The 25,293-nt window shown below is 44.0% G+C and overlaps 1 protein-coding gene across 1 annotated transcript in view; it reads right to left on the reverse strand.

Moving 5' to 3' along the window:
* Window positions 1–25,293, reverse strand: part of ppm1h (protein phosphatase, Mg2+/Mn2+ dependent, 1H) — a 213,854-nt gene that overhangs the window by 104,098 nt on the left and 84,463 nt on the right. The window contains exon 2 of the mRNA XM_073058736.1: window positions 3,933–4,098. Within this exon, the coding sequence (XP_072914837.1) occupies window positions 3,933–4,098 (166 nt within the window). The remainder of the gene's footprint in view (window positions 1–3,932; window positions 4,099–25,293) is intronic.

Raw genomic sequence — 25,293 nt, forward strand, 5'->3', positions numbered from 1 at the left:
CAATGAATCTGTTGTAAAAAAAAATCACTCCCTACTTGTACATAGTTTTTTCCTTTTGCTTGTTTTTTCTTTCCACTCTTTTCTATAAGTGTATACCTCAGATAAATACTTTGCGGAGATTTGTGATATATATGATATATGATATATATGTACAATGTCTGAAATACATCTAATGGAAATGTTTGTTTGATGATGAACTTCAATAAAAAATAAATTACAAAAAAAAAAGAAATTCCTCCTCATTTCCACTCAATATGGACTTCTACTCTGAGGCTGTGCCCTCTGGTAAACATCTTCTCCACTCTGTCTAGGGCTTTCAACATCGATAGGTTCCCCCCCCACCACCCACCCATTCTTTAAAATTCCAGTGAGTACAAGCCCAGAGCCATTAAACGCTATGATAACCCTTTCATTCATGGAATCATTCTCGTGAATCTCCTCTGAACCGCCTCCAATGTCAGCACATTTTTTTTTTAAATAAGAGGTCCAAAACTGCTCACAGTATTCCAAGTGCGATCTGACCAATGCTTTATAAAGCCTCAGCATCACATCCTTGCTTTTATATTCTAGTCATTCTGAAATGAATATTAACATTGCATTTGCCTTCCTCATTACTGACTCAAGCTGCAAGTTAGCTTTTAGTGAATCCTGCACGAAGACTCCCAAGACCCTTTGCACCTCCAATTTTTGAATTTTCACCCTGTTTATAAAATAGTCCATGGTTTTATTCCTTCTACCAAAGTGCAAGACCATACACTTCCCGAAACTGTATTGCATCTGCCATTTCTTTGCCCATTTTCTAATCTGTCAATGTCCTCTGCAGACTCCTGCTTCCTCAACACTATCTGCCCCTCAACCTATCTTCATATCATCCGCAAACTTGGCCACAAAGCCATCTGACACATAAATTAAAAAGAAGCCGTCCCAATACCGACCTTTGTGGTACACCACTAGTTACCGGCCGCCAAGCAGAAAAGGCTCCCTTTATTCTCATTCTTTGTCTCCTGCCAATCAGCCAATGCTCTATCCATGCTAGTATCTTTCCTGTAATACCATGGGATCTTCTCTTGTTAAGCAGACTCACGTGCAGCATCTTATCAAAGGCCTTCTGAAAATTCCAGTCCACAACATTCACCAATTCAAGGGAAGAATTCACTCTTGTCTTCCCTGCTTGTTATTTCCTCAAAGAATTCCAGCAGACTAGTCTGGTAGGATTTTTCCTTAAGCTATCATGCTGAATTTGGCCTATTTTATCATGTGCCTCCAAGTACCCTGAGGACCTCATCTTTTAGGAATTGACTCCAATATCTTCCCAACCACAGAGATCAGGATAACTGGTCTATAATTTCCCTTCTTCTACTTCATTCCCTTCTTGAAGAATGGAGTGACATTTGCAATTTTTCAGTCCCTCGGAATCATGCCGGAATCCAGTGATTCTGAAAAGGTAATTTCTAATGCCTCCACAATCTCTTCTGCTACCTCATTCAGAATTCTACAGGCTCACTTGCAATACTGAAGTTCGGATAAGGACGTGGATTGGAGGAGTATGGAGGGTTATAGTCCAGGTGCGAGTCAATGGGACTAGGAGAATAGCAGTTTGGTACGGAGAAGATAGAACATGGAACAGTACAGCACAGTACAGGCCCTTCGGCCCACAATGTTGTGCCGACCCTTAAACTCTGCCTCCCATATAACCCCCCACCTTAAATTTCTCCATATACCCATCTAGTAGTCTCTTAAATTTCACTAGTGTATCTGCCTCCACCACTGACTCAGGCAGTGCATTCCACGCACCAACCACCCTCTGAGTGGAAATCCTCTAATATCCCCCTTGAACTTCCCTCCCCTTACCTTAAAGTCATGTCCTCTTGTATTGAGCAGTGGTGCCCTGGGGAAGAGACGCTGGTTGTCCACTCTGTCTATTCCTCTTAATATCTTGTATACCTCTATCATGTCTCCTCTCATCCTCCTCTCCAAAGAGTAAAGCCCTAGCTCCCTTAATCTCTGATTATAATGCATACTCTCTAAACCAGGCAGCATCCTGGTAAATCTCCGATGGGCCAAAAGGCCCGTTTCTGAGCTGTAGCATTCTATGACTTGAAAGAGTATGTATGATTTACTTGGGAATTCTGCTTACTTGGTGCTTTGTGGTTGTGGTGCTGCTGCAAATAAGTTTTCATTGCACCCATTTACACATAAGAATGAACATGTGTTTGACTTTAAAATTCAGGGTCACTTCTATTTCATATCAGTTTTCAGTGCTGCATATCTTTCTGGGTTATCAGTATGGAGCTTGATTGAGTGAGTAAATATGATACCTCATTGAGATTTTCAAGGAGGTGATGAAGGTGGAGCTGTGGATGTTTTCTCCATGGTATTTAGTAAAGTATTTGACAAAGTCCCTCATGGGAGGTACATCCAGCAGATTATTGGCCATATGGAATCAGAATTGGCTTGCCCATAGAAGATAGAGTAATGGTCGATGGGATTTATTCTGGCTGGAGGTCTGTGACTAGTGGTGTTTGACAGAGATTGGTCTAGGACATCTACTGTATATACCCTGGATGAAAACGGAGATGGTGGGTTAGTAGATGCTACAAAGATTGGTGGTAGTGTGGATAGTGTAGAAGACAAGCAAAGGAAACACTGGGATACAGGTCAGTTGTCGATTTGAGTGGAAAAATGGAAGATGGAGTTTAACCCTGCCAAATGTGAAGAATTGCACCTTGGGAGATCAAATGTAAAGGGGCAGGACACTGTCAATAATAAGACCCTTAACAGAGTCCACATGCAGAGCTATCTTGAGGTTATAATTCATAGCTCCTTGAAAGTGGCTACACTTTCTGATAGCATGGTTAAGAATGCAGGTGGCATGCTTGCCTTGCTTAGTCGAAAAATTGATTTCAAGAGTCAGGAAATTATGCTACAGCTTTATAAAACCCTAGTAAGGCCACATGTGGAGTACTGTACACAGTTCACCCTATTATAGGACTTCAGAGAGGACACACAAGATGTTTGTCAGGATGCCGCCTGGAGAGGCTGGACAAACCTGGGTTGTTTTCTCTGGAGTGGCAGAGGCTGAGGGAGATCTGATAAGGTTTATATAATTACAAGAAGCATAGATAGACAGTGAGCATCTTTTAAAATGTCTAATAGCAGAGGATGTGCATTTAGCGTGAGAGGGGCGAGTTCAAAGGGAATGTGGAGCTCGCTTTTTGTTTTACACAGAGAGTGGTGTGTGCCTGGAATGCTCTACCTGGTGTGATGCTGGAGGTAACCAGACTGGGGCATTATAGAGGCGTCTTAGATAGGCACAAGTGAGTGCACAAAATGGAGGATTATGGACAATGTGTAGGCAGAAGGCATTAGCTTAGCTGGCCATTTGGTTATTAATTTAATTGGTTCGGCACAATATTGTAGGCTACAGGGCTTGTTCCTGTGTCACAGTGTTCCACATTCTATATATAATGATATAAGGATCAAGACAGAAAGATATAAAAGGATTAGTTTTATTTGTCACAGTGAAATGTGTTGTTGTGCATCATCAACCAACACAGTCCAGGGACTGGGCTGAGGGCAGCCGGCAAGTCTCGCCAGGTATCCGTGTCAACATGGCATACCCAGCACTGTCTAGCCGTATGTCTTTGGAATGTGGGAGGAAACCAGAGGAAACACACAGAGTCATGGGAGAATATACAAACTCTTTACAGGCAGTGGGGAGAATCGTGCTCTGATCAATCATTGCTAATGTTTTACAGAGGCTGGAAACTGATTGCACTAACCACTACCATGCCATCCACATTAGTTTAGTTGGGCATTTGACTGGTTAGGCACAGCATCATGGGCTGAATGGCCTGTTCCTGAGCTGTATTGTTGTACACACTATAGATCATTCTCTATTTTTTTGCAAAGTAGAATGAAGCTTCACTTACTGAGTTGTCTTTAAGCTGTAACCCTTCCCCATTTGGTAACGAAGACCTCCGTTTGACTGCAGAATTCTTACTTGGTGTGATCGGAGCGCTTGTTTTCTTCTTCACTGTCACCACCTCACAGGAGCCCTGATCTTCATTGTGCGTGCTCTTCCCTGCATTAATCACCCTGCAAAACATCAAGTGCTCTGTAAGATAATTGTGCACAAAAACAAGTGGTTAGATGCACTGATCATCTCGTTTGTCCAACTGATTAACCAACTTTTACTTGCAAACTCGACTTGCTGGACTTCTTACATTGTAAAAGAAATCAGCATCCTTGCTGGTCATTAAGTGTACTCTGGGCCAATTATTGGAGTAATGAAGAGATTTAATTTGCATGAATAAAATGGCTCATGGTAGAATTTAGAGACAGTGGAAGGAAGGAATTTGCATTTATATTGGGCTTTTTACAATTTCAGGCTGTCCCAGACAATAAATTTCTGATATTCTGTAAGCAGGCATGGCAACATTCCCACAGAGAGCAGGGTCCCAGAAGGAAAAGTGTGTTCCAAGTCCTGTTAAACCATTCCGATGGTTCCAATTGAGAGGTGATGGTTATCTAAACCCGAATAACCTCATTCCAACTGTGGATAATACCATAGCATCCTTTCCCACCGACTGCGCCGGCAGACAGTGCCTCAATATAAAAGATTAAAGATTCGGTAAGTGTCCACAACTTATTGACACTAACCTTACCATATGTCTTTTGGACTGTGGGAGGAAACTGGATCACCCAGAAGAAACCCACGCTGTGGTGGGAAGAATGTACAAACTCCTTACAGACAGCGGCAGGAATCGAACCCTGATCTCTGTCGCTGTAAAGTGATTGCACTCACCGTTATGCTACCGTGCTGCCCCGGTGACTTGGAAAGAGTTGGCTCGTAGAAAATTTCTTCTAGCACAAACCTCCCTGCAACATCCAAAATTTATTTTCAGCCTCCCTGCTCTGAGAAAATTGTTCCTATTTACTGACGGAAAAGCTACCACTGACAAGATTCTTTCTCTTCAACAGAGCTCAGACTCTTTCGATTCTGTAGTCAAGCCTACAGCCAACCTCACCTTTCTAGCTTCATGAATCATTTTGGGCTCCTATTTGTATTAGTCTCTAAGAGTTATACAGCTGAGAAACAAGCCCAGTGGCCCAACTTGTCTTCGCCAACCTACTTGAGCGAGTTCCATTTGCCACCTCCAAATTTTGCCGATCTATGTACCTGTCCAAACGTCTTTCAAACACTGCAACTTCCCACTTCCACAGCTTCCTGTGGTAGCTTATTCAATTTATAACACTGTCGCTATGTGGAAAAAAATTCCCCTCAAGTTCCTTTCAAATCTTTCCACTCTCAACTTAAATCTACGCCCACTAGTTTTAAACTGCCCAACCCTTGGAAAAACATTGTAACCATCCACCTTATCTACACCCCTCATGATTTGCACACAGCTCCTCCCAAGCCTACTACACTCCAGGGAAAAAGTCCCGACCTACACAGCCTCTCCTTATAACTCAAGCATTCTAGACACAGTAATGTTTTCACAAATCTTTTCCATATCTTTTGCAATATTGTATGCAGAAGCCTTAAAAGGCTGGCTGCTGAGGTTGCAGCTGTTTGTGACATCAATACAGTAGTGTATTCTACACAACATTACAGAGTGAGCTCTTACTAATCTGTTTTGTGGACAGCATTTTGACTGGCTGCATCACCATCTGGTCTGGAGGGGCCACTACTCTGGATTGAAATAAGCTGTGGAAAGTTGTGACCTCCATCATGGACACTCGCCTCCCCAGCATGCAGGACGTCTTCAAGGAGTGATGCCTCAAGAAGGTGCCATCCATCATTGAGGACCCCCATCACCCAGGACTTCTCTCTTCTCACTGCTACCATCAGGGAGGTGGTACAAAAGCCTAAAGACACACACTCAGCGATTCAGGAACAGCTTCTTCCCCTCTGCCATCCATTTACTAAATGGACATTGAACCCATGAACTCTACCTCACTACTTTTTTCTCTTTTTGCACTTTTTATTTAATTTAACTTTTAAAAATATATATGCTTACTGTAATTTACCATTAATTATGCATTGCAGCCACAAAACAACACATTTCAGAACAAACACGAGGAAATCTGCAGATGCTGGAAATTCAAACAACACACACAAAATGCTGGTGGAACACAGCAGACCAGGCAGCATCTATAAGGAGAAGCACTGTCGACGTTTCGAGTCGAGACCCTTCGTCAGGACTAACCGAAAGGAAAGATAGTAAGAGATTTGAAAGTAGTGGGGGGAGGGGGAAATGTGAAATGATAGGAGAAGACCGGAGGGGGAGGGATGAAGCTAAGAGCTGGAAAGGTGATTGGCGAAAGTGATACAGAGCTGGAGAAGGGAAAGGATCATGGGACGGGAGGTCTCGGGAGAAAGAAAGGTGGGGGGGGGGGAAGCACCAGAGGGAGATGGAGAAGAGGCAAACAACTAAATATGTCAGGGATGGGGTAAGAAGGGGAGGAGGGGCATTAACGGAAGTTAGAGGAGTCAATGTTCATGCCATCAGGTTGGAGGCTACCCAGCCGGTATATAAGGTGTTGTTCCTCCAACCTGAGTTTGGATCCATTTTGACAGTAGAGGAGGCCATGGATAGACATATCAGAATGGGAATGGGACGTGGAATTAAAATGTGTGGCCACTGGGAGATCCTGCTTTCTCTGGCGGACTGAGCGTATGTGTTCAGCGAAACGGTCTCCCAGTCTGCGTTGGGTCTCACCAATATATAAAAGGCCACACCGGGAGCACCGGACACAGTATACCACACCAGCCGACTCACAGGTGAAGTGTCACCTCACCTGGAAGGACTGTCTGGGGCCCTGAATGGTGGTGAGGGAGGAAGTGTAAGGGCAGGTGTAGCACTTAAGGATAAGTGCCAGGAGGGAGATCAGTGGGAATGGATGGGGGGGGGGGGGGGGAAGAATGGATAAGGGAGTTGCGTAGGGAGTGAACCCTGCGGAAAGCAGAAAGAGGGGGGAGGGAAAGATGTGCTTGGTAGCGGGATCCCGTTGGAGGTGGTGGAAGCTACGGAGAATTATACGTTGGACCTGGAGGCTGGTGGGCTGGTAGGTGAGGACAAGGGGAACCCTATCCCAAGTGGGATGGCAGGCGGATGGGGTGAGGGCAGATGTGCGGGAAATGGGAGAGATGCGTTTGAGAGCAGAGTTGATGGTGGAAGAAGGGAAGCCCCTTTGTTTAAAAAAGGAAGACATCTCCTTTGTCCTGGAATGAAAAGCCTCATCCTGAGAGCAGATGCGGCAGAGACAGAGGAATTGTGAGAAGGGGATAGCATTTTTGCAAGAGACAAGGTGGGAAGAGGAATAGTCCAGGTAGCTGTGAGAGCCTGTAGGCTTATAGTAGATATCAGTAGATAAGCCGTCTCCAGAGATGGAGAAAAAGATCAAGAAAGGGGAGGGAGGTGTCAGAAATAGACCAGGTAAATTTGAGGGCAGGGTGAAAGTTGGAGGCAAAGTTAATGAAGTCAACGAGCTCAGCATGCGTGCAGGAGGCAGCACCAATGCAGTCGTCGATGTAGCAAAGGAAAAGAGGGGGACGGATACCTGTATAGACTTGGAACATAGACTCTTCCACAAAGCCAACAAAAAGGCAGGCATAGCTGGGACCCATACGGGTGCCCATGGCTACACCCTTGGTTTGGAGGAAGTGGGAGGAGCCAAAGGAGAATAGACGGAGGAGAGTGGTGGTAGACGGGAATTGGTTTGGTCTGGAATCCAAAAAGAAGCGAAGAGCTTTGAGACCATCCCGGTGGGGGATGGAGGTATATAGGGACTGGACGTCCATGGTGAGAATAAGGCGGTGGGGGCCAGGGAACTTAAAATCATTGAAAAAATTCAAAGCGTAAGAAGTGCCACGAACATAGGTGGGAAGAGATTGAATAAGGGGGGATAAGACAGTGTCAAGGTATGCAGAAATGAGTTCGGTGGGGCAGGAGCAAGCTGGACAGGCAGGTTTGTGGATCTTGGTTAGGAGGTAGAAATGGGAAGTGCGGGGTATGGGAACTATGAGGTTGGTGGCAGTGGATGGGAGATCCCCAGAGCTGATAAGGTTGGTGATGGTATAGGAGACAATGGCCTGGTGCTCCTTAGTGGGGTCATGATCAAGGGGTAAATAAGAGGAGGTATCAGAGAGTTATTGATGTGCCTCGGCCAGGTAGAGGTCAGTACGCCAGACAACAACAGCTCCCCCCTTATCAGCGGGTTTTATAGTGAAGTTGGGATTGGTGTGGAGGGAGCAGAGAGCAGAGCGTTCAGAAGGAGTTAGGTTGGAATTGGAACAGGGTGTGGTGAAGTCGAGACGGTTGATGCCCCGTCGGCAATTAGCAATAAAGAGATCCAGAGCAGGCAGAAGACCAGCGCGGGGTGTCCATGAAGAGGAGGAGGGTTGAAGACAGGAGAAAGGGTCATTGGTGGGGGTAGGAGAGTCCTTGTCAAAGAAGTAAGCTCGGAGATGGAGCCGGCAGAAGAAGAGTTCAGCGTCTTGGCGTACGCAGAACTCGCTGAGGTGTGGGCAAAGGGGGACAAAGCTGAGGCCCTTACTGAGAACATATGCCTGTGATATTAAACCTGAATCTGATTCTGAAACCTCGCCATTGAAGATGGTGATCTTCACAGGATTCTTTCAAACCATAGTAGAAATACAACAAGGTTTCAGCACCATTAAAAAGGTAGTAACACACAGAAAATGTTGGAGGAACTCAGCAAGTCAGGTAGCATCTATGGAGGGGAATCAACAGATGACATTTTAGGCCCGATGAAAAGTCTCAGCCGGAAACATCGAGTGCTTATTCCCCACCATAGATGCTACCCAACTTGCTAAGTTCCTCCAGCATTTTGTGTGCTGCTGCTCAAGATTTCCAGCATCTGCAGAATCTCTTGTGTTTGTAAAAGGTAGTAAATAATTTTATAAGCTGCTAATGTTAAATGCTCAATAAACTTCCACCATTTCATTAAATGGTCACACATAATCTTGGAGGTTTGGCTTGAATCGACAATACTTACCAAATGTTAGAGTGTTCTTGACAAAACCAGCTAATAAATCACCATTTTGGAGAGCAGACATATTAAGGTTGTTTTTATTAAAACAACCTACATTTCCATAGTGACCATAGTAATGCATAAACAATCTAGGATACAACAGGAGAATTGTCAAACAAAACAAGTGACACAGAGCCACGCAAGGAGGTATTTGGCATGCTTGCCCTCATCAATCAGGGCATTGAGCACAGGAGTTTGGGGGCGGGGGGGGGGGTCATGTTACAGCCGTACAAGACATCCATGAGAGTCCAACAGAATATGGTGCGTAGTTCAGGTCATTTGGGTATAGGGAAGAGGTCAATAAGCTGGAACGGATGCAGAAACTATTCAGAAGGTTCTCACCAAGAGTTGTGTTATGAGGAGAGACTGAATGGGCTGAGACTTTTTCCCCTGGACCATGGGGAGTCAGTGGGTGACTTTATTAAATTATGAGGGGTGTAGATAAGGTGAACGGTCACAGTCTTTTTCACAGGGTGTGGGAATCTACTTTGTAAAACTAGACAGCATAGATTTAAGTTGAGAGGGGAAAGATTTGAGAGGAATCTGAGGGGCAGCTTATTCTACACAAACAGTGGTGGTTAAATGGAATGAGCTGACAGAAGAAGTGGTCAGGTAGGCACAATTACAATGTTTTTAAAGACATTTTCTACGTGGTCAGATGGTTTAGAGGGGCATGTTCCAAACAGAGGCAAATGAGACAACCCGAACGAGTTAACTTGGTCAGCAGGGATGAAGGGCCTGTTTACCCTCTGTATATCTCTCTGATCCTATATTAGTGACAGCCACCAAAAGATTCTTGAAATAAATTGTTTTAAGGGGTGGTGTAACAAGGAATGGGAGGGCGGAGAGGGCGAGGGAGGGAATTCCAAGCTCTGGTCTTGACAACTGAAGGCACCATTGCTAATAGCAGAGCAGTTAAATCCAAGGTTGACCAACCAAACAATCTGGTGCTTTTGTGATCTCCTGGGGATTCGGTGAACTAAACTCTCGAGAGTGCAGGAGTGGCCATCGCTGGGGATGGACACTGTTTCGAGGCCATGGTTGGTTTGATGACTCCGTGTCAATTAAAGCATCAAAGAAGATTAAAATCGAGGTCGAGAGTGGAAAACGAGGAGTTCAGCGCCACCTGCCTGTGTTTGACCAGTCTCACTCTCTTATCGCAACACTGTCGGGCAGGAGGGGCAGGAGTTTCATGCCCCACATCACCAGATCGTTACCCTGCAGCCCCCTCAGTGCTGGACGAGCTCTGTAGCTCTGGACACACTTTATTGGACTCTGCAGTTCATGTTCCATGTATTTACTATTTTAAAAAAATTATTTCCGCAATTTGATCGAAGTGTCAAGGCCGAGGATAAAAGATGAACCGGTATTAGGCTCACTACTCCGCTAGGTAAACTTGCTTAAGGGCTGGACTGACTCTACGACCGTGGCCTGGACCGACCTCACTCGTCTCAGCATTGACTATCTCCGTGGCTGAGGCCTGTAGCCATCAGGCTCCTGGACTGACTGTCTCCGTGGCTGAGGCCTGTAGCCATCAGGCTCCTGGACTGACCTCACTCCTCTCAGCACTGACTGTCTCCGTGGCTGAGGCCTGTAGCCATCAGGCTCCTGGACTGACTGTCTCCGTGGCTGAGGCCTGTAGCCATTGGGCCCTGGACCAGCTTCCCTCCCTCAGCACTGAACTGGCTCCATGGCTGTGGCCTCACTTTCAGGGACTCTGCGGTTAATGTTCTGCGAGTTATTTGTTTACTTTTTAAAATTGCATGTGCGATTTACTTTTGCGCATCAGGTGATTGAAAGTCTTTGTTGTGTGGGGTTTTTAAATGGGTTCTATTGTGTTGCTTTGATTTATGGCTGCCTGCAAGAAGACGAATCTTAAGGTTGTATACAGTATACATACTTTAATAAATGCACTTTGAAGCCAGAATGAGGGAGACCAAAGTCCTTGGGGTCAAATATCACATTGAATCTGCAGTGCGAGACCCAGGGATCTCAAAACAAAGATGAGAATTTTAAAGTTGAAATATTGCACAGGCTATTACAGGGTTCAATTTTCCTGCTGGCTTAAAGGAGTTCGTATGTTCTCCCCATTATCTTGTGGGATTCCATTGGATGCTCCCACTTACCCCACATCCCAAAGATGTACAGGTTAGAATGAGTCAGTTATGAGCAATTTATATGGGCACCAGAAACATGGTGACACTTCCGGCATCCCCCAGCATGATAGTCGAACTCTTTTGGCTGATGACGAAACGATATATTTCACTAGGTGCTTCAATGTTTTGATGTACATGTCACAAATAATTCTAATATTTAATCTTTAAACAAGATCCAACAGAGGTCAGGGAACACAGGGACAGAAGAATACAACGTGGACAGCTGAAGAATAGAACAATAATAATAATAAAAATACAAATTATATGATGATTGATCTGTTATTGCAGATACGACAATCCATGATAACCGACCGGATACAATATTACAGGATAAACAAGGTAGAACAACGTGCTTAATTGATATAGCCATTCCAAACACACACAACCTATGGAAATCAGTAAGTGTAAAACACCAGATGTATACTGAATTAAAAGAGGAAATTGAAAGACTATGGAACATGAACAGGGTATACATTGTCCTGATAGTAATATCAACAATTGGTTTCATCCCAAAGTCACTGCACAATAACATTAAACAATTAGGGCTACACCAATATTTTTGCAAATCTTCAGAAAGCCACAATACTAAACACCACTGGAATAGTCCGAAAGTTAGTATCAACTGAGAAATGAGTGTGCTTGGTTATGCCTGCACCTCAGGGTTTACCAGCTTCAGCTGAGAAAAAAAAACAACAGTAGGTTAATTGGTCTTTGTAAATTGTCTGATAACTAGGTTAGCATTGACTCGGTTTGTCGGGTGGGGATGGGGGGTTGGTTGCTAGACTGGCGTGGCTCGAAGGTACCACTCGACACTGTATTGTAAATAAAGAATTCTGAGGAGCACCTCAGAGGTCATGGTTCCTAAAAATGAAAACCCCCACCATTTCTGAGGAGCTGATACAAGAGCAGAACATGCTGCAGTGAGGATTGCTTCGGAGTTTCCAAATGACAGCTAATGGAAGCACTGGTTGACATCTGTGCCAAATGCAAAACAATCCTGATTTTGTTATCTATTTATTTGGAGATACGGCACAGAACAGGCCCTTCCAGCCCAATGAGCCGAGGTGCCCAGCAACCCTAATCTAATCACAGGGCAAGTTACAATGACCAGTTAACCTACTAACCAGTGTGTCTTTGGACTGTGGGAGGAAACCAGAGCACCTGAAGGAAACCTACGTACAAACTTTATTACTGGAATTGAACTCTGAACTCCGATATCTGAGTCGGATAATAGCGTCGCGCCAACTGTTACGCTACCATGGCAACCAAATGACATGACATGAACATGAACATGTCATGCCATTCAGCCCATCATGTTGCGTCAATCTTGATGCAAATGTATACTAAATGTCCTCTTCCTGTGCATCATCAATATCTGTTCATTCCCTTTATATCCAAAAACCACCAATCTGTCTGATTCCACTACCAGCTCTGGTAACCTATTCCCGGCACAAGTAACTGCGTAAAAATCTTGCTTCTCAGATTGCCTTTAAACTCACCCTCATCCCCCAAACTTAAAAGAATATCCTCTGGCATTTGATATTTCAATCCTGGAGAAAGATTTGACTGTCTTCCCCACCTATGCCTCTCATAATAAAAAAAAGCACCTCTATCAGGTCTCCTCTCAGCCTCCCAATAGTTTGTCCAAACTTTCCTTTTCTCCCAATACCAATTATAAAAGGCCTGTAGCTGGGTGGATTTCAGAATCAGGTTTATTATCACTGATTACAGGGACGAGGTCCAGCACCTGGCTGTGTGGTGTGCCGACAACAACCTGGCCCTTAACACCCAGAAGACCAAGGAGATCATTGTGGACTTTAGGCATGCTAGGAGCCACACTCACGTCCTCATCCACATCAATGGAGCTGTAGTGGAGCGTGTATCAAGCTTCAAATTCCTTGGTGTCCACATTTCCGAGGATCTTACCTGGTCCCTGAACTCTTCCATACTGATCAAAAAGGCGCAACAGAGCCTTTATTTCCTGTGGAGCATCAAGAAAGCTCACCTCTGTCCCAGGACACTTTTACTGCCGTACCATTGAGAGCATACTCACCAAGTGCATCTCAGTGTAGTATGGCAATTGTCCTGTATCGGGTTGTAAAGCACTCCAGCGTGTGGTGAAAACTGCCCAGCAGATTATCGGCACCCAATTGCCCACCATTGAGAACATCTACCATAAACGCTGCCTGGGCAGGGTGAAAAGCATTATCAAGGATGCATCTCACCCTAACCATGGACTCTTTACTCTCCTCCCATCCAGTAGGTGCTACAGGAGACTCTGCCCCCACACCAGCAGGCACAGGAAGAGCTTCTTCCCTGAGGCTGTGACCCTGCTGAACCTCACATCACAGCGCTAAGCAGTATTGCACCTGTTATGAATGTGAAGCAACTCTGAGGGGCCGAAGGGTACAAAGTCGCTCCTCCTTTTTGAGAATCGCAAGATCGCTATTAATTCGGGTCTGGGACCCAGGAAATGAGAGAGAGACACGCAGAATACACAAGGTTTGGAATGTGTCCTGGCCTCAGCGGAACAGATCTACTGATAACGGCCATTGTCTCTTGGAGACGGAATTGTGTATTGAGTACTGTACTATTCATTGAAACCCCTCAGGGGACAACCAGAGTGGTCTGGTTGAGGGATTGCATCATCCCAACCTGATTGACATCTGAGACCCCGTGAGTGAGGATAAAAGAGGGGTCTGGGGAACAACCCCTTTAGATGCACCAGGAGAAATGCTGGAAATCCAGTGACAGTGTTTATAGCAAAAGCCGGTGGGAGCTCGTGTGCGTCCTCCCTTGCCTGGGTGGCGGGCTCATCACAGAAGAACGGTTTAGCTACAGTAGAGTTCACAATTGAACAGCCACGACAAAGAGACACCTGACGGATCAAAATCATAAAGGTTGAAAAACCCGTAGCGGTAACTGTTCCCATTCTATTCCTATTTCTCTCTCTCTCTCCAACAAAGTGCAACACAGCGACAACCAAAAGACGGCAGCTTGTGGAACTGCAGTGAGCTGTATATTTCCATCGGACAATTCATTATCCCCTAGACAACGATAGAGCTTATTTCTTATTGATTATTATTATACCCACACTTTTAGATTTAGTATTGATGATGTATATTATCTGTATAATTGCATTGATATTATTTTTGTGTATTTTTACTAATACTGTTAAAAATAGTATCATCAGACTTCAACGGACGTCTCCATCTTTGCTGGTAAGTGACCCAGTTACGGGGTTCGTAACACACCCATATTGTACTGTCTCAGTACTTTTATATTTGTGTGCTGTAGCACTTACTTCTTATTCAGTTATTTTGTAAATAACTCTATTCTTTACATTTCTGGTTAGATGCTAACTGCATTTCATTGGCTTTGTGTCTGTACTTGGCACAATGACAATAAAGTCGTATCGAATCTAATATCATATGCCATGAAATTTGTTCTTTTGCATCAGCGGTACATGCAATGCATAAACAATTACAATAAGTTACAACAAGAAACATAAAAAATATGTAGTGCAATAAGAGAACAAAATATTTAAGTGCTCATGGGTTCACGGACTGTTCAGAAATCTGATAGCAGAGGGGAAGAAACTGTTCCTAAAACATTGACTGTGTGTATTCAGGCTCCTGTATTGCCTCCCTGATGGTGGCAATGAGAAGAGGGCATGTCCTGGATGGAGAGGAGAGGAATGTGTCTCCTCTCTACCCACTCATTATCAACAACTCCACAGTTAGCACCGTTTTACCATTCAGGTTCCTGGACATCAGCGTTTCACAGGACCTTATGGGAGAACCATCCTTCATTAACGAAAAGGCTAGGCAGAGGATGCACTTCTTGTGACAGTTGGTAAAATTCCATCTTCCTCTGGACATACAAGTGAACTACACTGTACCACACTGCCATCATAGAGAGCAGCCTTACATCAGCTGAACTCTCACAATATACGAAAACTAACTGTCAGGTCAGCAGAAAAGGTCACTAGCTGCAGTCTATCTACTATCACTGCAGAACTTGTCCAGGACAACGAAACAGGCAGGAAAAATCACTGTGGACACTACCCTCCCTGCAAACTACCTTTTCCCAAAAGCTCCCTTCTGAAAGCTCAAAGACCATTAAACCAACTCATTAAGTTGTCATAAAAGTTTCTTCTCCCCAGGCAGTTGATCTGATCACCCATTCCTGATAACCAACCATACCACTCTCTATCTACAACCCCTGTCACCGCACAACACTGTAGACACTTCACACCATTTTTTATAATGTTGTTCACATTGATAATACATTCTGGTGTTTTCAAAGTACATTTATTATCAAAGTATGCATACAGTATACAACCCTGAGTCATCTTCCTGCGAGCAGACACAGAACAAAGAAACACATTTAAAGACAAACATTCTTTATTGATCCCGAGGGTAGCAAAAGAAGCCTTTAAATACAAACCGCACAAAGGGCAGGCAAATGACACACAGAATATTAAACATCAGAGTGCTCAAAACAGTCCAGGAGTGACAGCCCCAGATTCAGTTCAGTTTAGCGTTGTGTCAGTGACTGCACCCCTCAGCCACTGAGCCAGTTCATGCACATTTTATTCCATATCTGTTCTTTAACTTCCAACTTTTTTATGTAATTCTTTACAATTGTTGATTTTTTTTGTTGCATGTTGCAATCTGACCAACACACCACAGTGAATTCTGAATACATGTACAGTTGGCCCCTCCTTATCCGCGGGGGATTGGTTCCGGGACATTAGGGCCTGGTGTCGCAGCTCTGAATCCACAGTGTTTCTGTTCACGAAAATAATCACGATCACGATTGAAAATAAGGTGGAAGTAATAAAGCGATCGGAAAGAGGTGAAACGCCATCGGTCATTGGAAAAGCGTTAGGCTACAGTCGGTCAACGATCGGAACAATTTTAATGGAGCATATGAAAGGCCCTGCCCCAATGAAAGCTGCAATTATTACTAAGCAATGCAGTGGTTAAATTATTGAAATACGTATGTTTCTTAAGTGTTTTATATGCGTAGAAAGGTAAAATATGTACTATATACTAAGAAAAACGTTTGACTAACTGACGCTAAATAATACCGGATGTACCTGCTCCGACTTCAAATCTGACTTAACGACGGACTCAGGAACGGAACTCATTCATAACCCGGGGACTGCCTGTACTTTTAAGTCATTTCTAGATTACTTATAATACCCAATACAATGTAAATGCTATGTAAATAGTTGTTATACTGTATTGTTTAGGGAATAATGACAAGAAAAAATAGTCTGTACATGCTCAAGCAACGAGTGCTGGAGAGAGAACTTCCGGGTTTTCCCGATCCGCGGTTGGTTGAATCCGTGCATACGGAATCCGCGGATAAGGAGGGCAGACTGTAAATGGTGAATAGAGTTGATCCTTGATCCTGTCTGCTTTTTTATTACAAGGTCTCTACCACAAGAGGGGGCTAACACAGGGCTCCACGTAAACTCCATCAGCACCTCCGTCACATCCTTCAGACAGGCACTTGCTCCAAATATTTTCTGAACAGTATCTTCAGTTTAAGCAATTCAAGTCTTGCTTATTAACTCCCTGCTGTGTCCTTCTGTTCTGCATAATTAAGTTATTGTAAATAAAGGTCCATTAGCTATTTCTCTCAAATAGTAACTTAATTATTTAAGCTTATTGTCATCTGACTATTCATATACACAACTAAAGGAAACAACGTTCATCCAGATCATGGTGCACTGACAAAACATATATCACAAAGCACATAAACCAAAACATTATACTATAAATAAGTTAATAAAATACAATTCAAAATGCACGTAGTAAAGTGCAGCATATGTAAACAGTAAACTCCTCACTGACCTAGTGACGAGACCATGGTAGTGGCAGGGTATTCATTAGTTTCACAGCCTAAGGGAAGAATCTGTTACCCAGTCTGGCAGTCCTAGTCCTGATGCTCCTGTACCTCCTTCCTGATGGTAGTGGGTCAAAAAGATTGTGGGATGGGTGGCAGGGGTCCTCAAAAATGCATCATCGGCAATGCCTTCAGTAAATGTCGCAAATAGGGGAAGGGAGATCCTGACAAATATGTGACTCTGTGAGAATTATCTTCTTGAATAAACAGAATGTATAAACCATGTGATCTTCACTATAACATACACTCAGCAGCCACTTTATTAGATACCTCCTGTACCCTATAAAATGGCCACTGAGTGTATGTTCATGGTCTTCACTTATTGTCGTCCATCCATTTCAAAGTTTGACGTGTTGTGCATTCAGAGATGCACCTCTGCACACCACTGTTCTAACATGTAGCTATGAGAGTTACTGACAGCTGTCAGCTTGCCGCAGTCTGGCCTCCCTCATTAACAGGGTGTTTTCACCCTGCTGCCCACTGGATGTTGTTTTTTTTGTTTTTCGCACCATTATCTATAAACTCCGGAGACTGTTGTGCATGAAAATCTTAGGAATTCAGCAATTTATGGGAGTAGCCAAGATGACGCCAGAGGACGACTTCTTTGAGCTCATCTGTGAAACAGCTTCATTTATTCTCTTTAATATCTTTTATTCTCCCTTTTCAAGGTGGCTGGGCCCCTCTCGGAGTCCATGATCTACAGCTGCATTCTATACAGCACTGAGTTCCTGCCAAACGGCTGTTTTTGGTATCTCGAGGAGCGGCCTGGAAGACGTGCACCTTTGGGGTGTGGCCCCGTGGCAGACTCAATTCCTCGCCAATGTTGCCAACTAGAACGCCGTGGAGATCGGAACATCGCGACAATGGGTGCAGCTGCCGGAGGCCTCTGTACTCGGGCAATATATCTCCCTCTCGGGGTGTAGGGACATATGAAAAGTAAAATCTACTGGTTTGAGTTGGGTGAGCTCGAGTAAGCAGTGTTTCAGATTGTAACATCAGAACAATCATGTGTTGGTCTCCTTCTTGCAGTGGAAAAGGGGGTGACCCTCTCTGCCCTTGTTAGTGAGAGAGAGCACCTGTGACATGCCAAATTGTCAGGTGAACAATAGTTTTGTTGGACTGCAGATCATGCTCTGTCTTTGGGAGCTTACTTGGTGAGTGGTGGGTGCTGGAACAACTGAGAGGAGGGGGAGGGAGGAGAGTGGATGCTTTGTTGCTACTTGCATATGGGAGGGGATGGGGGCTTTGGGGTTCTGACATTTTCTTCCTGCCATTCATTTTTTGGAGTTTTCTTCTATTCTGTGGATGTCTGTGAAGAGTAAGAATTTTAGGTTGTGTACTGTACACAATCTCTGATATTAAATGGAACTATTGAACCACTGAGTTTCGAGAAACTCAGGCCACCCCATCTGGCGCCTAAAATCACTCCACGGTGAAGTCACTGAAGATCACAATTCTTCCCCATTCTGAACTTTGGTCTGAATGTCAACTGAACCTCCTGACCATGTCTGCGTGCTTCACTGCATTAAGTTGCTGCCACGTGATTGGCTGATTAGATATTTATGTTAAGAGGAATAGACAGAGTGGACAGCCAGAACCTCTTCCCCAGGGCACCACTACTCAGTACAAGAGGACATGGCTTTAAGGTAAGGGGAGGGAAGTTCAAGGGGGATATTAGAGGAAGGTTTCTCACTCAGAGAGTGGTTGTTGCGTGGAATGCACTGCCTGAGTCAGTGATGGAGGCAGATACACTAGTGAAGTTTAAGAGACTACTAGACAGGTATATGGAGGAATTTAAGGTGGGGGGTTATATGGGAGGCAGGGTTTGAGGGTCGGCATAACATTGTGGGCCAAAGGGCCTGTAATGTGCTGTACTATTCTATGTTCTATGTTCTATATTAACTAATAAAGAGGCCACTGAACGTACAACACAGAAAGCAAGCAACAAAACACCAGCAGAACCGGCTCCCTCCCACTCACATACACAGACTGTCCTCAAGCAGACTTGCAACATTCAGATAAAATGCACCAATTAATCTGGACACAGCAGGATCCTGAAAATAGAAATGAGATGTGATAATATAGTTCGTTTTAAATCCTGCTCCTGCCCACTTCCTTTCCAGTTCTGATGAAGGATATGTGCCTGAAACGTCGACTGCTTATCCTCTCCAGACTGAGTTCTGCCAGCATTTTGTGTGTATTGCTCTTGTTCTGATAACGTTGTTGCTTGATTGAGAAACTTGGCACCAGGCAGAACAATGCTGTAGCTCTTTTAAATCGGATCCTGTATGTTGGACTTTGAAGACAAATAGAACATCTGTTTATTGCTTCATCCAAAGAAATATGGCACGTCACTCTGCTGATCCCACGTCAGGCAGATTATGTGCTCAAGGTTTTGATGCGGACAGGATCACAACTGTGTAAGTAATGAGCTGACCCATTACGTAATATCCTACAGACAGCAGGTTTAAATAGTACACAATTTTGTTTCTGAGAGCAGCATGGTAGCGTAGTGATTAGTACAACAGTTTACAGTACCAGGGACCCAGGTACAATGCCCACTGCTGCCAGTAAGGAGTTTGTACCTTCTCCCCGTGACCACGTAGGTTTCCCGTTTCCTACCACAGTCTAAAGATCCAGTTGGTAGGTTAATTGGTCATTGCAAATTGTCCTGTGATCAGGCTAGGGTTAAATCAGGGGATTGCTGGGCACCATGACTCAAAATGCCAGAAGGGCCAGTTCTATACTGTATCTCAATAAATAAGTGAGATCTGCTCTGTATTAGCACACACCGTTGTTTTACTTTTAACTCAAGTCATACAAGGACAGCATGGTAGCATAGTGGTTAGCGCAATCGCTTTACAGCGCCACTGATCAGCAATGGAGCTTCAATTCCTGCTGCTGCAAGTACATCCTCCCTGTAATGCACGAGTTTCCTCTCAGTTCAAAGGCATAGGGGCTAGGGCTAGTGAATTGTGGGCATGGTATGCTGGCATCAGAAGATTAGCGACACTTGTGGGCTCGTACTATGTAGGCTGATGACACAAACAACGAATTTCTCTGTATGGTTCGATGTACAGTTGGCCCTCCTTATCCGCAAGTTCTGCATGAGCGAATTCAACCAATCGCAAATCAAGAAAACCCGGAAGTGCTCTTCCAGCACTTGTTGTTCGAGCGTTATTCGCCTCGCGTCTCATTTGTTCCTGACTTTAGTATTATTGAGCCTCCTCCAAAGCATCCTTATTCCCTAAACAAGTCAGTGTAACAACTACTATACAGGTATTACAAATTTTACTTGTTGTTTGATCATTGTTCGCCTCGCGTCTCGTTTGTTCACTGCTTGTGTTGTGAGCGAAAGGAACATGTACAGGTTTTTCTTGTCAATATTCCCTAAGCAAGCATTCACATAGTAAATATACGCAAATATTCACATAGCATTTCCATTGTATTAGGTGTTATAAGTTCTGTAGTCTAGAGATGATTAAAAGTTTTACTCGTTGTTTGATCATTGTTCACCTCGTGTCTCCTTCATTCGTTGTTACTGTATAACATCTGTATAACATCTATTTACATAGCATTTACATTGTATGAGTAATCTAAAGATGATTTAAAGTATACGATGTGCGTAGGTTATATGCAAATACTACGCCATTTTATATAAGGGACTTGAGCATCCGTGTTTTTTGGTATCCACGGGGGTCCCGGAACTAATCCCTCGTGGATAAGGAGGGTCAACTGTATGTGCTATGAACAAAGCTAATCTAGGTGGGGCACTCAAATATGATTTAAAAAAACAAAATTTATAAATTGCAAAAGAATGACAGGTTACATTCAATAAAAGTAAATAAATGGTGAAACACATGAAAAGGAACATTAGCAAATACAAGATAAAAGATTAAAGATACAAGAGTGATGTTAGGTTCAATTTCCCACTGATGAGCAAGCAAGCAACAATCAGAACCGAGGTGTTTAATTCATCAATGTGGCAAGTCTGACGCGACTGTGCTGAGACTTACAGTGCACTGATCAGTACAGTCGTTAGTATTTTTTTGAGGATCACCTGTAACAACGGATGCAATAACACATATGGAGGCCAACATGAACAGCATCTCCATCACAGAAACCCCAGCTCCGATGGATAGGTGACGACATCAGCATGCCTATCTCACATCTCCGCAAACAGATCACTTACTCCCTGTTGGAGGATGGTCAGCAGCCCCTGCTGAGTAAAGGAAAGCCCGAGGAAATCCAACATGACATCTGAAAACTGGAAAGAAATTGCACTCTATAGATACTCTCCCAACCACAAAGCCCAGCCACTCTTATCCACACAGGACCAGAGGATGTGGATCTACAGCCACCTGAAGACCCACCAGTAGACAACCCCCAAGGAGAACGTGAATGATGGCACTACCTATACTGTTTCTGATACAAGGATGTGGTGACAGCACACAGAATCTTCAAGCCCAGATCGTGGATCACAGTCCAGCATCCAGGAGCACTCCACTTGACAGACCACCCCAACTCTGAGACAATTCCTTAACTCACCTCTTGCCAGGTCTTTCGGTCAACCCTACAATCCAAATTTACATGCACTGTCTCCTTAAACTGGTTTCATTGGAATCCAGGAGTGCTAAGAAGACACTACTTCTTAGTTTCTACCTGGTCTATTACTGCCTTTTGAAAAGAAAAGGGATGGGATTCACGCAGACAGAAAAATGAGAGGGCCACGCTTCCCTCTAATTTTTTTTTAAAAACAGCTGCACAGACCATTGTTCTGAGCAGGAACTTTTTACACAGCCTGAAAACTATGCAGCACTTTAAATGTTTGCATTATTATATAAAAGAAAATACCAGCTGTACAACAACAAAGGCTATGTGCGCGGGAGCTCTTCAGTTACTGTGCAGCCATGCACCCATGTAACTAAGAGGGAACAGTGGAGAGGACTTAAGATTTAGGACAAGGGGTATGAGATTTGAACATGACAGCACTACACAGGGCTCTTGGCCCACAGTGCTGTGCTGATAATCGTCACCTCTTACTCTTCACTCCTACATAGCCCTCCATTTTTCTATCGTCCATGTGCCTATCGAAGAGATTCTTAAATGTCCCAAAGAGGGGACCTGAAGGATACCATTTGCACTTGGAGAGTAGTGAGTGGTTAGAACTGCACTGTCTGAGAGCACGGTGGGTGCAGAGTCACCCACGGTAGTTAAGTAGTGTCTAGATGAGCTCGAGGCCCCTAAGCTTAGAAGGTTACGGGTCAAGAGTGGGATGAGGAGTTGAGTACAGATGGGGGCCCACTGGTTGGTATGCATGTAGTGGGCTCACAGCCTCCTTTAATTTTAAGATTTGATTAGCTTTATTTTTCACATGTACACTGAAACATTAAAACCCACAGTGAAGTGTGTCTTTTTGTGTCAATGGACTTCAGTCTAAGGATGTACTGGGGGCAGCTTGCAAGCGTTGCCACACTTCCGGTGCCAACATAACATGCCCGCAACTAACCGTACATCTTCAGAACGTGGAAGGAAACTGGAGCACCCAGAGGAAACCCATCCAGCCACAGGGGGAGATGTACGAACTCCTTACAGACGTCAGCGGGAATTGAACACTGAACAAAATTGCTGGCGCTGGAAAGCGTTAAACTAAGCAACGCTAATGTGATGCCCATGCTCGATGAATCTATGACTGAGAATCCACAAATTTCAAATAGTGCTCCGTTTCCTACACTGAAATATGCTCATTTAGGCTGCCCTCAAGCCTGTTTAGCTCCCATACGGTTATAGACTCAATTATGTGAATATTATGTCTTAAAAAGTAATGATAACAGTTAAAATGATTCCTAAATTGAACCTTTATCGTCCTCACTGACTGTCTCACTACACTTACTCATTCCTGATCTCATCGAGTGAGATCAATATCCCGGCTCTTGACTCAGATTCTAGCTACTGAAACCACAACAATGGGTGATTAATACCTTCTCCTGTTGTCAACATCAGGAGTAAAAATTTTAAGATGGCACCAAGCTGTGATGTCCATCAGCGCCAGGGATCACACTTAGTACATTTTTTAGGTTCCTCAGGTGGGTTTTGGGGACAAACAGGGGGACTAGGTTAGGCTCTAGGGACAGGGATGAGAGGGAGATAGAGAACATGGATGGGGGGGGGGAGTCAGGTTAGGGTCTAGGGAAGGGGATGAGGGGGAGTTAGAGGTCAGGTTAGGGTCTAGGGATGGGGATGAGGGGGAGTTAGAGGTCATGTTAGGGTCTAGGGAAGGGGATGAGGGTGAGTTACAGGTCAGGTTAGGGCCTAGGGACGAGAATGATTTCCCCTTCTCCAGCCCTTTATGTCTTTCACTAAACAACTTCCCAGCGGTTTACTTCACCACTCCCCCTCTCCCAGTTTCACCCATCACCTCGTACTTCTTCCTCCCCTCCCCCACCTTCTTACTCTGACTCCTCATCGTTTTTCCCAGGCCCAATGAAGGCTCTGTCGACCGTTTACTCTTTTCCATCGATGCTGCCTGGCCTGTTGAGCTCCCCTCCAGCATTTTGTACATGTTGTTTTGGATTTCTAGCATCTGCAGATTTTCTTGTGTTTGTGACATATAAAGCTAATCTTAATCTTAATAATCACATGGACAATCATTTTTCACATCTCTTCCCGGTGATTAACGCTACCTCTGTTATTCTGTTGATGAAACTTTAGCAATGTTTTTTGCACAACTTTGGAATACATTTGTATCTTTGCACAATCGTGTTGCTTTACATGACTGCTGCATTTATTATTACCGCACACACGGCTTATTCTGTGAGCTTCACCCGAGCGAGGAACTTCATTACCCTCTGGTATCTATGACAGCGAATGAATCTGTACACAAAAACGCTGGGTTGGGAATGCGCACAAGTACCCGGCCAAGAGTGAGCAACCTTGTCTATGCCCCAGGTTTTAAGTAAGTAGGTAGTTAAGATGAAGAATCTACACAATCCCCTCACCCAGCCAGCGCAATCCTCCAAGCTAGAACCCACCAGAGTCAGCCTTTAGTATGAACATCAAAAAACACAGGAGCAGAATTAGGCCATTCAGCCCATTGAGTCTGTTCCACCATTTGATCATGGCTGATTCTCAACTCTATTCTCCTGCCTTCTCCCTATAACCTTTAGGACACTTATAATCAAGAAATATCAACCTCCATTTTAAAAACACCCAATGACTTGGCCTTCACAGCTGTTTGTGGCAATGAATTCCACAAATTCTCCATCCTCTGGCTAAAGAAATTCCTGCTCACCTCTGTTCTAAAGAACAGCCTTTTATTGAAGCTGGTCCTGGACTCTCCCTCTATAGGGACATCCACTCCAGATTCAGATTTATCACCATGTACATTGAAACATACAGTGAAATGTGTTGCTAATACAGTGAAATATTCTATCCAAGTCTTTCAATTCCTTTGTCTGCTTGAGCTACAAATCATTGGGGTAATGTATCTGTGGTGTTTGCTGCTACAGACGGCTGCAGAGTCCAAGTTACTGAGTACATTTAATGCCAAGGTTGATAGGTTCTTGATTAGTAAGGATATCAAAGATTACGAAAAGGCAGGAGAAAGGGCTTGAGAGGGATAATAAATCAGCTATGATGGAATGGTGGAGCAGACTCGATGGGCTGAATGGCTTAATTGTACTACTATGACTTATGGGTTTATGATCTAAATCTTATTCATTAAATACAGATAACAACAGTACCACTTACTAATTAAACCTGTGAAGCAATGAAATGGCAGTCTGCCTATTAACAGCTCACTGATTACCCCCTATTAGAAAGAAAACTAGACCAATCAGAAATATATTATTCTTTTATTATATTTTTCTATTATTCTATACGGCTGAGGTAATTTTCTCTTGCAAAAGAAATTGCACTTGCATTCTGTGATTGGAATATAATCCAATATCCCAATAACACAAAGTAGTTTAACATTATCTGCATTCAAACTTACTGCAAAAGTATTTTTCTTAAAAACATCGCTTGAGCAGACTTTCGCTGGTGCCTACAATAGGATGACCTCCTCTTTGAAATGCAAATCCAGGATACCAGAAGCTCTGGGTTCAGGTATAGGCTTCTCTGAAAGTGGCAGCACATGTAGACAGGGTGGGGAAGGTGG

Source organism: Hemitrygon akajei, chromosome 10 (assembly GCF_048418815.1).
Source record: "Hemitrygon akajei chromosome 10, sHemAka1.3, whole genome shotgun sequence".
Lineage (NCBI taxonomy): Eukaryota > Metazoa > Chordata > Chondrichthyes > Myliobatiformes > Dasyatidae > Hemitrygon > Hemitrygon akajei.